Source organism: Pholis gunnellus (assembly GCF_910591455.1).
Source record: "Pholis gunnellus genome assembly, chromosome: 9".
NCBI lineage: Eukaryota > Metazoa > Chordata > Actinopteri > Perciformes > Pholidae > Pholis > Pholis gunnellus.
Genome location: NC_136535.1, coordinates 9,277,614 through 9,291,189, shown reverse-complemented (window position 1 = coordinate 9,291,189; position 13,576 = coordinate 9,277,614). Strand labels below are relative to the sequence as shown.

The following is a 13,576-nucleotide window of genomic DNA, read 5'->3' as shown; positions in this document are numbered from 1 at the left end:
ATGTTGTGTAGTGCATTTTATTCCCCAAGCTGTGTGTGGAGTCCTGCCCCCCCTTCACCGTACCATTGCATGTACTACACCGGCTGCCTCATTGATGGATGCATACACAGTAGTAGGTGTTGACAGGAGAGTCACTATTTTGCACACAAGCTGGGAGTCTGTCACAGTCTGATTTAAATCTGCTTTCGCTTTCATTCATCTTGTGACGTCTGTGTGTTTTGTCTTCCTCATGATCCTCTCCACATATTGAGGATTATTCCGAGATGTAGTATTTTTAAACATCAGTGTTTCACAGTCACAACAGATGTCATGTTGAAATAATTGGTGGCCTTTGCCTCGTGCCAGTGATATTTTTAGCATCTTAGGTCACCCTGCTACTTGCTGGATTTTTGTCTTTTTTTGGTCAACTTATTAGTTTTTCATTTCAGAATAAACATTTGGGAAGTGATGTTTGTTGGATGTTTTGTGATTGTAGGACATTTTGAAATCTTTAAATGTCTTTACATTGAAATGAAATGACTGATTTTCTGCACAGTCTAACCCAAATCCAATTACATGGAAAGTCAAATAAAGTATAGATTCTTACAGAGACCGTGTTAAATGTTAAGTAATGTCAAAGAGACAATGCAGTAAATGGTTTGTTTATGTTAAAGTAATGCAGCTTGCAAAGAAACCTGGAATCATGGATGTTTCAGCACAAGTTGGTAATCTCTGTCACAATAAGACGGCCTTCAAGATTAATGTCTTTACCATTGAAGCCTCGTGATTTTATTTTAAAAAGCGTTAGAGCCGTCACATTGCATATATTTAAAGTGCTGGTCTGACTGGCTTGGTTGTGCACAGTGTTTGCACAGAAGTGTGTGATCCTTCGGCTGCACTCCACTCCAGTCGTATTTCCTGGTGGTTGTGTGAAGGCTCCCAGTGCTTTCCTCAGGCCCCAGGTTGGCAGTCTTTCACAGTGCTACTTGTGCCTAACCTCAGGGACTGTCTGCCTGCATGTGTGTGCTCTGCCACTCCATTCCCAATACTTGTTTTGGCTTGCATATGCAAGGACACGCTGCCACCACACGCACACACACAACCACACTTGCGTGTGATTGTGTGTGCAGACATTTGTCTGTGCGTGCACGGTGCGAAATTCATGTGTGTGGCCTTCAGTCTGTTGACTTGCAGTTTGCACAAAGTGAAATGATATCTCTGTGGTTTCTCACTACATAAGTCTTTTCTTTTAAGTGTAAGCAAAACCGACATTAGTTTCAGAAGTCCATGCAGAGAATGACAGCAGGCTGAAAGAATGCATCCCATAACTTTCTGAACGCTGGATTCAGAAAGAAGTTGTCTGACACGTGTCCACTTTCCAGAGCATAGTTTACTTGTATGTTTTCACTGTTTACACTGCCAGCTACTTTTAAATAGTACATTTATTATTATTGATAGATATTATTGAACAATAGTATTTGTTGCCAGTGTTATTGTGTTTTGCGTAACATAATATAGAAACTATGATATGCTGTTTTTCTTAGCTTATTTTTGTTATTAAGCAGCTAGAACTTATTTTTATCAGAATGTATTACTGGTATTTAATTTCAGCTTTGAAAGTAATCAATTTAGGGAGGCTTATGAGCTTGGTCTTAATAATTTGATGCCATTACTGTATAATATTCCATACTATACTGCCCAATCCTTGTAGAAATGATTGGTGAAGTGATGAATTAAGTTGTCAGCTGCAGACATTCAAAGGGCATTTAAAGAATGACTTTCTTTTTTTTTATGTTTCCATTCCAGCAACTAAAGTTCCACAAACAGCCACATGTACTTTTTCCTCCATACATCATGCATATATCATCCATATATTCATATGTAGATCGCCATGTGGGTAAGCCATGCACATGTGGCTAAGGCTACTCACTCAAACTCAGGGGAAAGGAATGCAAAATCAGGTAGCATAGCCTTGACAAGTGTGAATATGTCTGTTACCCTTTCGCTCAAAGTCTGTCAGCAGACTGACCAAGCTGACAAACCAGAGCTGAGCTGAGAGTGTAACCCCACAAACAAGGTCGCGGATAGACAGCTCGGGCCTCAGTGCTCCTCACCAGACGTGTTTAACCCTGTCTGGGTTTGTGAAAAGTGCACCCTTTGCCTGACATGAATTAGAGCAGGTTTATCTGACAAAACAAACCCGCAGATTCACCGCATGTACTGTAAATCTTAAAATTGCAACGAGACACTCAGGTCAGGCCCAGTTGCAGTGTGTTTGTCCAAATGGTGGAGCTGTCCCTCCCGCTTTTTTTCCTGGCCATTCCCAGGCTCACAGTTGAAATACTGTGCTGTAGTGCAAAGGCGCTCCATTTACCAGTAATTACCAGTCATCCATCACTCCTTAGATTGCCCGAGGTCAAGCCCCCCGGTGCCCCGTGTGCCCCTTCGCCTCACCCTATTCCTTCAACCCCCCTGCAGACGTGGTCACTGCGGCAATTATGTTGAGTGCACCCTGAGCTTTGCACTTGGAGTTGGTGGCTAAGTCCTGTGTGTGAACACTGCTGCTGTTGTGATGCCTGCTGCCTGCTTCTTGCTGTCCCCAGAGTGGCCCAGCCTGCCGGCGCATTGCCCCACAATGCCACAGTCACCCGTGCCTTAACCCTGCCCTGTTTACAGGAAAGGACTGGCAGGCCGTGTTTAAATAGAATGCATTTAGTTTGTCTACCAGCACAAGGCCAGGGTCAGTTGGCCACCTGACTCCTGTGTCAGACTGAACTGACTTATGGCTCAGCATGTCACTGCTATAACAAGAGGTCAGCAGTGGCACTCTGTGTACAAGAAAAGGGTCACTTCCTCTCAGAGTATTTGCAATACGCTCCCTCGGACACTCTTCGCTCATGAATAGAGGCGGGGGTGGAATCAGCGACCAAGAGATCCGTCAGTCCAGAGTTCTGAATATTTAGCATTCTTTGTTACATTGCACAGCACTTACACAAGCAAAACCGAGTCAATTCAATGTTAATATCACGCTATAATATTAGCTTATATATTTTGTTGCTGTCGAGTATTAGTCTCGATATAGTGCCTGTGCAGTTACAGAATCGTGCAAATACTGTTATTTATTTATTGGTTTATTTGATAAGGGACACATTAATAAAAACATTGCTGTAAATGCGCCAGAGTTAGCCAAGAGGCTATTTTTCATCTGTAGTCCCAAGGCAGATGTTACAAAGTAAACCTAAGTTAAGGTCTGTTTCCCCCTCTAAAAGGTGGTCAGATATATGCTGCATACTATTGTGTCACTCCCTGAGAATCATTGCGAGTACAACCAATAGTGCCACTACTATTAGGATTTATGTGTATGTTGTCCTGTACAATGCACAACTTGTGCAACAACGTTAACTGAAATCTTAGATTAAGAATATTCAATTCTCCTCTCTTATCGACACCTCGTCACCCATGGAACAATGGCTGCTGTGTGGCACAGAGTTAAACTCCTGCCAGCTTTTAATGAGTCCTGGAGAGTTGCATTCTTTCCTTTACTTAATGACTGCACCTTTTAATGGTGCTCGCCAAGTGCAACAGAGGGAGTTCGAGGTGCAGAATACGAGACCAGTTGCAGCCATTGTTTCTGCAAATGAGCTTTTCACACCTGCCCTTGTTTCATTAGAGAGTTGTCTGCTTCTGCGGCTCACTGTCTACAGAATGGAGATGAGGAGAGAAGCTGTGACTGTCTGTGTTCACTTCCGTAAATGTGTGTGCATGTGTGAAGGTAGGTGTGTGTGTGTGTGTGTGTGTGTGTGTGTGTGTGTGTGTGTGTGTGGAAGGGGAACATAAACGTGTTCATTTGTAGGCATGCAAATTATTTTTTTTTACAGTTTTTTGAAGGGCAACTTGGAAGCACAATTTAGGGGTTTATAAATAATTTTTTTCACTGCCTGAAATTGACCTTATGCCAAAAACAATATAGCTTCATCCAAGCTCTAAACTATGTCAGAAATTGAAATGTGATTATTTATTCTTAAATGATTATCTTGTACTGCGACACGACCGATTATGGACTGATTGTACCTACAGCTATTCTGTGTTAAATACTACCTTTATAGTTAATATATAATTCTGTTCATCTGTTTTGCCTCTACAGGTCTAGTGTGTATGAAGTCAAGCACTTCGGTAGTGGAGCTCGTCATGCTGCTTTGTTCTCAGGTGACTTTTTTTCTTTCTCCTCTTCACAATCCTCTTTCTCAGCCTCTCTTTTTCCTCTCTTCTCTTCTTTTCCTCGTGTAATATACCTTCATCTGCTACGCCTCTCTAGATAACATTTCTGTCAACACTATGTGGATATCTGCTTGAGATTTGTTTTAAATTGGACATGTTCAATAGTATTAACCATGTATATTATTTCATACACCTTCCAATTTTTTAAAAGCTATATTCTAAACACAAAAAAAAGGTTGTCTTTATCCTGTCAAACTGCCAATACTTTAATGTATAACTGTATGGCTAATGCTTGGTTAAATGCTAAGGGCACTGTCGAAACAAGTTGTTCAACATATTGTTTTTTTTTGTAAAATGTTCCATAAGCAAATTGTCCACACCGATGACGACATACAGACACTAACAGCTCTCTGAGAATCCAGGGACTTTCTCACCACACCCCAGAGCTTTAATCCAGAGCCCTCCTTCAAAGAATGAGTCCCACCTCGTGCAACGCTGCTAGTGACTGATCACCTCCGAGCTGACCCTCTGAATCTCTTGTTAAGCCCTTGTTTTAGAGAAGGTCAAAGCCCCGATGTAGCAGTTAGAACAGGAGATATTTAACATACCTTCTGTCAGCCCATCAGTCTTGCGTCGGGAGCCCATAAGGAAGCCATTACTCGGTGCCTCTTTGTGGATCCAGACTGCAGGGCCAGAGCCTTGAGGAGGTGGATTGCCACTATGTGCGCTCCGTGGTATCCGCAGTCCAAAGCCCTCTTCAGCAGGGAGCTCAGCCTCTGTTATATGGAGGCCATTATTCAGGGCCTTTCCTCCAAAGAACGTACATAAATAGGGCAGCCAGCATTGAGTTATTGTTGCTCTTTTGAAGGTTTTTGACGGGCTCCTTTTTGCACTGCTTTTCTGTCTGTGGAGTATCTGTGGGAAGTTGCTTTTTCCAGCTCTAGGATTTATTACAGATGAGAGCGTCAGCATGCTGTTAAGGGTCTGAGTCCACCCCCCCTTTACACAGATAGCATTACTGCGGCTCCAGAGGTTCCTGCCATTAAGGGCTCGAGGGATAAAATCCAGGCTGAGATATCGATCAGACAGCGAGGGCTTGAAACTGGACCGTATAGCTTGGTGTCCTTCTCCAACCTTTCAAATAAAGATGAGCCATTGCTTTGTATCATAATGCTGCTCGATCAGTAATGAATCCAGTTGTGTTGCCAGCTAATATGAGTTTAAAATCACTCTGTAATGATTGTCCTCTATATTACTTCTTCCAGGTGACAAAGCTGATATGTATGCAGAGCTGCTTTATCACCAGCAGATATGTTTGCTCTGACTGATAATTGCATTGTCATATACTCCTAAATAATGTCTTTGGTGTTGCATACTGTATCTCAAGTTCTTTCAAAAAGCCCAACAAGTCTTCTCAGATGCAGGATGAGCTGTGGCTAACATCATTAAAAAATGCCAACTTCAACGTATCCCTCACATATTTCAACATTTATGTTTTAAGACAGCCAGGAGGGCACTTAGCTGACCTTTACTCCCTCTCTGTTTTGTGACTTGTCAGTTTTATGAATGAATTAGTGCTAATGATCTGCCTTTTCTTATTTATGCATACTAATCACAGCAATCATCGTGTGGCTTGCCACGGTTGCAGACACTGTGTGTCTCTCCTCAGCCTGGGCAGCTGAATGGAAAAGGTCAAGCAGCTCTGTTTCTTGTAACAGCTTAAACATACAGGGGGGATCTAGAGTGGAGCCTCGGAGATTTAGTGATGGAAGGCCTCCAGATGTGGAGAGTATAACGGAGCAAAGCAGAGCAGATAAAAGCAAACGCTCCTGCACACTGACAGGGCGGATTGAAACACCACAAATACTTAGTGCCCTGTTGAATTTCAGGAAGATGAAAGTGGGAGAAGAGGAAATCTTCTCAAGGCCAGAAAACTGTTCTGTGGGTTGGGAGTTGTGGGAGTTTAGTTCCGACATAAAGGTGGTGGTTTTATTGAAGATAGATGGAAGAATTGGAACGTTGTTCCAAGTGGAACCTACAGCATCATCATTTCTAAGTGTTGCATGTTGCTTTTTAGCAGCTTCTAGCAAATTGTTTTGTTTTACACACAAAAGTTCTACGATGTACTCTGTAGTTTCATCGCTCTCATTAAAATTGTTTCCAGCAGTCGCAGGCAAAGAGAGAAAGCTCAGGCAAACAAATTGTATACAACCTGTCCAATGCCAAATACAGTGTTAGCAAGATCCTTTTCCTCAGCAGTAAACATTTAGTGACTATTCTAGTAACTATTGGACTTTCATTTGTAAGCTCACCTGAAACATGACCAATGCAAATGTTGCAAAGTAGGTAACTGTTAGGCTGTTTTTCAGTTTATTGTTGACCTCTTCTGCCCTTAAAAGGCCCAAAACGTAATTGATGCACATTCAAATTAAATAATAATAAAAAAAGCTACTTAACAAACTTCCCACAGTCAGCCAGAGGTGTTGTATTCTGGTCGTGGTCTGCATTTACATCAAGGACCACATCTCTCTTTTTTTTTTAAGAGTTGCATGTCATGTCTAATTCCCTTCAAATGGGCAGCAGAGGAATCTCATGCAATCAAAGGCAGCCTCCTCTGGGAGCTCTGTTCTCCAGTAAAAAAAAGACAGCCTCTGAAGTGCTTTCTCAGCTGTCAACAAGCATAGCTCACACAAGATACCAAATTTGACTAGTTCATGCTATACCTCCACTGACCTACTGCCATTTTCCTGGCAACGCCCCAGTGTCACATCTGCCTTGATTTCTGTATTTATTTTTGTCACGTGAGCGTGGTGCAAGTGGAGCCTCAGACTACTGGCTGTACATGATCCCTGTCCAAATCAAAAACAGCTTATTCCAGGCAGATACTGTAGCAGAGGAAGGGGGTCATGGGGAACATTTGGATACCAGATGCTCAGCAGTTTGTCAGCACCATCTCCCTGACTTAACGCATTGTAGGGTCAGACTGTGTACTCTTGCGTGAACCTGTATGTGTCAGGCACGACAACTGTGTACAAAAACACATGCCCATACATAATAATGTCAATGTCAGTTATTCTGGTACTGTACACAACAAATGCTGTTTACCTTGACCAGATATTGACATAGAAAAGGCAGTGTATCACTGTTTCTACAACTACAGAGTAAAACCGCCTATATAGTCTTTCCGTTGTGTGTGTGTGTGTGTGTGTGTGTGTGTGTGTGTGTGTGTGTGTATATGTATGTATATATATATATATATATATATATATATATATATATATAAATAACATTGTTGTCGGCAAATTTGAAATGGATAGTCTAGTTCAAAGGCTCCTTATAAATGTGAATAGTTGAGAGTTCCATATACATTAGTAGCCCTCAGGACTGAAAACCTTTTTTCCTTCATTTTCCTCTGTTTTTCTTCCTCTTTTGAACTGTGGCCTTCTCTGTTTTCTCTTCCATTTGCACCTCAGTGAGGGTACAGGAGAGCTGGATTTCCCACAGTGAAAGGCACGCTCTCAAACTGTTTTTTAATCATTTCCAGAGCATGTTGTGAGACAGCAAGTGCTAGCACTCTGGCCCAGGGCTCGGATCCCTTCCAGGCGCACACTGCAGGGCTCAGTGAGCCTGCTCAGTAATCTGTCACTGTAAGGGACAGAGGAAATGGCTGTATTTAAGTGAGAGGATACAGTTTCATCCCACAATTACATCTCTCCTGTGTGTACAGTTCTTTTCACATAGGAAGAAAGGGTGGTCTCACTGGCCTTGCAGGAATTTAGCTTTTTTAGCCACAATCCTTTTGTCTAAGGGTAGATGAACTCACTGCTTTGTTTACCCACTTGAATTACAAACTATGACATGTAATCTAGATTACAGGTGCAATATGCAATTTGGATGGTGAAATGTGATTCTTGTCATGCATTTCTGAGAGATCTTTTTGCAGGATCAAAACGGTGTTATTTTTACTGTGTTTTACTTCGTTTTAACTAAAGCTGTTTGAGAAAGTATTCTTTTAGCTTTACTAACTTTTTAGGTAAACCTTGCTATACTGACATGGTTTTTTTCTTAACCCATATCTTATTTTGATTATAAGGATGTATTTATATTGTCTTTCTCTTTAGAACTTTTAATAAACCATTTACAGCCCAAAAACTACACAAACAAATGGAGATCTTCTGTAAGTAACGGATCACAAACTGTTTCATTTCAGGAATGGCAGAACTCCATTCAGAAGAATGCTGGCCTGGCTTTCATTGAGCTAATCAACGAAGGAAGGTAAATGTGTCCATTCACTTTAATACATGAAGTCAGTTTATCCTTCTGTTATCAGTATGTTCTTCTAAACCTCTTGGTGACTGCTCAGTAGGGGTTAACGGTAAATAAGATTGTGGCGACTGGATGAAGTAAGAATATCAACACTAAAGAGCGATCACCCTCTCCTATCGTCTGCCTTCTTATATCTCTGTGTGCGTGTCATACTGTACATCCCAGTGTCTGCGTTTCTCTTTCTGTCCCCCCTCCTCTTCCTCTCGTCTCTGGGTGTGGCCAGACTCGGGGTTTTCCACAGAGCAGATCAGGGGCGGCTCAGCCTCCTTGCCCATCTGCTGACCCATCTGGCCAGACCTTCTCTATGCCCGGCCTCTTGCTGCAGCCCAGCCATGCTTCTCTGAGTCCCCTGCTGGCCCTGGAACAAAGAGCTTCAGTCAGTTGGGCCACACGGCGCTGTCCAGGGTGCTGCTGATGGATACATAATTTCGCAGTGTTACTCAAGTCTCTGCACACCTGCTCTGCCTAACTAGACAGATCTAGAGGTAGCGAGAGTCTGGTAAATCTGTTTGCCTTACAAGGCGTGGCCGACAAAGACGTTGTTTCGGCTGGATGTGTGACAACAGATACATCAAGTAGTTGTGTGCTGTTCCTCTGATTCATGTTGCAGCTGTTTGAAAGCAAAGCCACTTTCCAACATACTGAAAATGCCCTGAACTGTCTGAAAGTAAAGGGATCACTTTACTTTATTATTACTGGCCCTCTCTTGCGTGACTGTAGCTGTAAGTCACTATCTTTGGGAAAGAACTGCCTTAGGTTTACTGTTGGTACAGTATTTACAAATACATGCAGTGTTTTTTGATGCACACAGCTCTGTTAAGACAGTATCTTAAAGTCTCAAAAGCAAATGATGCGGGGATCACAATGTTGACCCTGACTAGTGTTAAGAAAAAGACAAAATATAGGGTCCTGTGAGACACAATCTAATAATACACAAACACATTTTACACTTCCAAAGACCAGTTTTACAATTCATTTTTTTTGTTTACAGCACAAGCAACACACTGTCAGGAGGTTTTGACTGGGATGATCGCTGATATTAGGTGACAACCTCTGAACAAATAGTGTGATCACCTGTATTGATTAGTGTTACCTTTCTATAACATATTAACACAGAAGGGTTTTTTCAGTCTCCAAATATCACTCGTCAACTTGCGTTCTCATCTATTCTTGGTCTGGAAACAAAGCGTGGCGTTGTCAGCCTCTGTCTTTGAACGGTGAACGTCTGTCTATTAATGAGTGCTTGTCAACAATTAAAGAGGCAATAGCAGCTGATGAATGCAGCCTCGGGATTACTGCCTCTATTTGGGACAGGAGGGAAATTACAATCTGTATCAAGCACTGGAGAGGAACAGGGGCTGCTTTAATTAAAACAAAGCTAGCCTAATGGTGTGTAAAATGGCATGTAATCTGCACACAGTAGCCAGGGTGTTCTCAATTATTAAGGATAGTGGAATTTAAATGTGAATGTGGGTGGAGACCATGGAGCCTCCAGAGTCAGCCATGTGAGAAGTTGTTCACGGCCTGACTCGTCAGCAATACAGGCACTGGGTTGATGTTCTGGTCAGTGGGAAGGGATGCTCAGTCAATCAGGAGTATGCCAGACAAGCTTCAATGCTCTAATGACACTCCATTCCCTCCTTAATGCTACAGAGGGAACTGTCACTGACCTGCAGCCTTGCAATATAACACAGACAAATGATGCTGTTTACTAGTCTGCTCTTTCAACGAGCAGAATGTTGCACAATCCTGACTAGCTATATTTGCCTTAACCCTGCTCCTCCCCTAGAGGTGTCATTACGACAGATTTGATCTAATAAAGAACTGGATATTTCCTTATTAATGATATTTTGTGTATAAATGTACGCTGTTTTCCTGTGATATCAAAGGTTGCTCTGCCATGCCATGAAGGACCACATAGTTCGAGTCGCCAACGAGGCCGAGTTCATCCTGAACCGACAGCGAGCAGAGGACGTCCACAAACACGCAGAGTTTGAGGTATGAACCGTGCCATCCTTCATTGCATCTGGACTTAAATGGTAACAACCAACAGTGAATAGCAGTATTGCAGATCACCGGTTCTTCAAATTCAAATTTTACTATCTTCTGTGAAAATAGAATATATTGTCAACTCTAAATAATAGTAATTCAAAGTTATGTTAAATGATTAAAAAAAATTCCTTCAGGTGTATATGCTCAGTAATTGTGTCCTGAGGATTATCTCCTGACCCCTACAATTCATATAATCATATTAATCATATTCATTTAGGATTTTCATATGATTTGCCAACCAACTCACAGGACAGCCTCCTGAGTCTGTATTTAGCCTGCCCACATCAAACCACTCATATTTTGTACATGAAAGGAAAAGCTAACAAGATGTAAGCAATGTTGGAATATTAATTTTCTTGCAGTAATCAGTATTTAGCTTTTATTTCTCCCTAATCTTCGTCTTTATAGAAAATGTGAGAAAGAAAAACACGGCCCTTTTCATTTTTCAGTGCACGCTGGTCAGCAAATTAGCACATGAAGCAAATAAATGCCACAAAGATTGATGGCAAAATATAAAGACGCTGCGCTGTATTAAAATAGTTTGTTTGGTTATTGTAGAACATTAGAAGACATACAATCACACAAACCTGCACACACACACACACACACACACACACACACACACACACACACACACACACACACACCACCTCTGTTAGCAGCGGGTACATATGAGGAGTGATGAGTTTCTTATCTGGGAAAAGCAGCCATCCTCAAACAGCTGCTTGATATACAGTTCTTGAGGATCCTTGACCTGCTAGATAAACTGGAAGAGACGGCTAGATATGCAATGTCAGTAGAAGGGGGAAGTGTACCTGGCCCCATCCGTTCTGTCTGCCAACGCCAGACAGCCTACACTTTTCATCTAAGCCTGATGTTACTTTATTACCCACTCTCCAAGATTGAAGATTCAGGACGCAGATAAGACATTTTTACAATTAAGTTGGTGTCAGGGCAAAGCGTCATATGCTTTAAAGTGATAAATAACGTTTGATATTTGTCACTGCATCACTAGGTGATGTGAGTTGACAAGCGGAGATTGAGTTATCCGCCGTATGAAGAATATGTTGAAGTATAATATCTGACAGAATTCAAATTTGAAGCAGGAAATTCAATTAACTTCCAGCTTCTGTTAGCAAATTAGATTTTGAATATTAGCAAGGGGTTCCCCCAGGGTGGCATAGTGAGACAATCTTGTTTTAGCAGCAAAGATAAGGTCAGATGTGCTCCTCTAGATTACTTTTAGCCACCTGGAACACTTAGAGAGTTGCACTGACTCCTGGAAATTGATTTAAAGCCAATATCGCCATTTTTCATATTGAGGCCAATTCATATTTAAATAGATAAATGTAACCCTACCAATGCGGACATTTGGATATCAAACATTATTTGGACTATGGTACCTTCAATATTCTTATTTTCTATGTTTGCAACTTACAGGAGGCAATGTGTCTTTCTGGGACATTTTGTTCTAGAAAATGACTGCAGGCATTTGACACCATTCCTATACCAGGGGACAATAACATATTCCTAGATATATTGGCAGTGTAGATTTGTTAACCTTGACAGACTATATTCTTTGTTGATCTATGAGAGTATTTTCCTTTCTCCTCTAATAGCACCATCCACGGCTACATAGCGGGGAGCCTCATCTGTCCGCAGTTAGGGAATGGACTGCCTTCATGTGCTCGCCATGATTTACTACACTCCTCCAAGGGTGCAGAAATATATCTCTCAGCTGTCCACTAATATCTTTATGCACTCAAGTGTGTTGAATGAAGCCATAACATTCTTCAGTGTGACAAATGCTCCATTAGAGGATATATATTATTCTGGCTTTATTCAAGTAAAACATTCTCAAATGCTATTAGTATAATGTCAGACATCACTTTTGGCAGTGGATACTGTACTGAAAGTCATAAATATACAACAAGGTTCACACTATGCTTTTCTCTCTCTCTCTCCCCCCCCCTTTGTTTTTAATCTCAAATTAGTCCAACTGTGCCCAATATGCTGCTGACAGAAAAGAAGAAGAGAAGATGTGTGACCACCTGATCAGTGCCGCTAAACACAGAGACCATGTGACAGCCAACCAGTTAAAGCAGAAAATCGTCAACATCCTCACCAACAAGCACAGTGCCTGGGGGACTCTGGCCCAGAGGTAAGCCCTCACACTTGTACAAGTTCACCTTCAGACCAATGTGGGCCCCACTAAGTCTTCAACGTGAACCATAGCTGTTCAACCTTAGGTCCAACCTAGAGGACAGAAGTTACCTCTTCACAAAACTCTGCAGTGATGGGATTGGACCACCAGTTAATGTCATTTTCCCAGGATCCGATAGGGTCAGCGATCGGGTCAGCAAACGCAATTACAGTGTGGAGTGGCTTAATCCCCTGGGGACAGCTGATTGGCCAGTCTTCCGACAGACTGGGATAGAAGAGGGGGAAGAAGGGGGTTGGGGTGTTTCTGCAGTGTTGTCCAGGCATTCATTGACCCTCTCAGTAACACAGCCCAGCACCTGGTGGTAGTTGCAGACTTCCCCATGGGCCCTGTTAAAATAACCGCGGGCTCTCCTGCTCTGCCTCCCACTTCTCACCTGCATCCACATGGTCCCACAGATACAGAGTGGAGTAGCAGGATCAAGAGCTAGTTCTAATGGACAAACAGACGTGTTACGACATACTGTTTTGTACTGAGCTAAGAGCTGAGAATTTTCACATTTATCTGTTGTTACAGATGTAACAGCATGTCATCAATTGTCATAAAGTCTATATGGGGGAGCTTCAGTTGCTGCTTGCAGACTCGTCTGTTGAAAATATCTGAATTACAGGATTCAGATTCAGATGCAGTCAGACAGCAACATGTTGACCCAAACAATAATTAGAATACCTAATTATGCTGTAAGCTGCATTCTGCAAGACAAGGCCCTTGAAAGGCACAAACCACCACCACTGCTGATTTGCCAAAACAAATGTAGACGCTTCGCTGAAACGGTAGCTT

General features: G+C 42.1%; 1 protein-coding gene across 5 annotated transcripts in view; it reads left to right on the top strand.

Annotated features, from left to right (window-relative positions):
• nbeab (neurobeachin b) overlaps positions 1–13,576 on the top strand; it is a gene marked incomplete at both ends in the record, with an annotated part of 186,315 nt that overhangs the window by 91,712 nt on the left and 81,027 nt on the right. For all 5 annotated transcript variants that reach the window (XM_079166663.1, XM_079166660.1, XM_079166661.1 and 2 more), the window contains 4 exons: positions 4,124–4,185; positions 8,408–8,472; positions 10,413–10,521; positions 12,570–12,736. In XM_079166663.1, the coding sequence (XP_079022789.1) occupies positions 4,124–4,185; positions 8,408–8,472; positions 10,413–10,521; positions 12,570–12,736 (403 nt within the window). The remainder of the gene's footprint in view (positions 1–4,123; positions 4,186–8,407; positions 8,473–10,412; positions 10,522–12,569; positions 12,737–13,576) is intronic.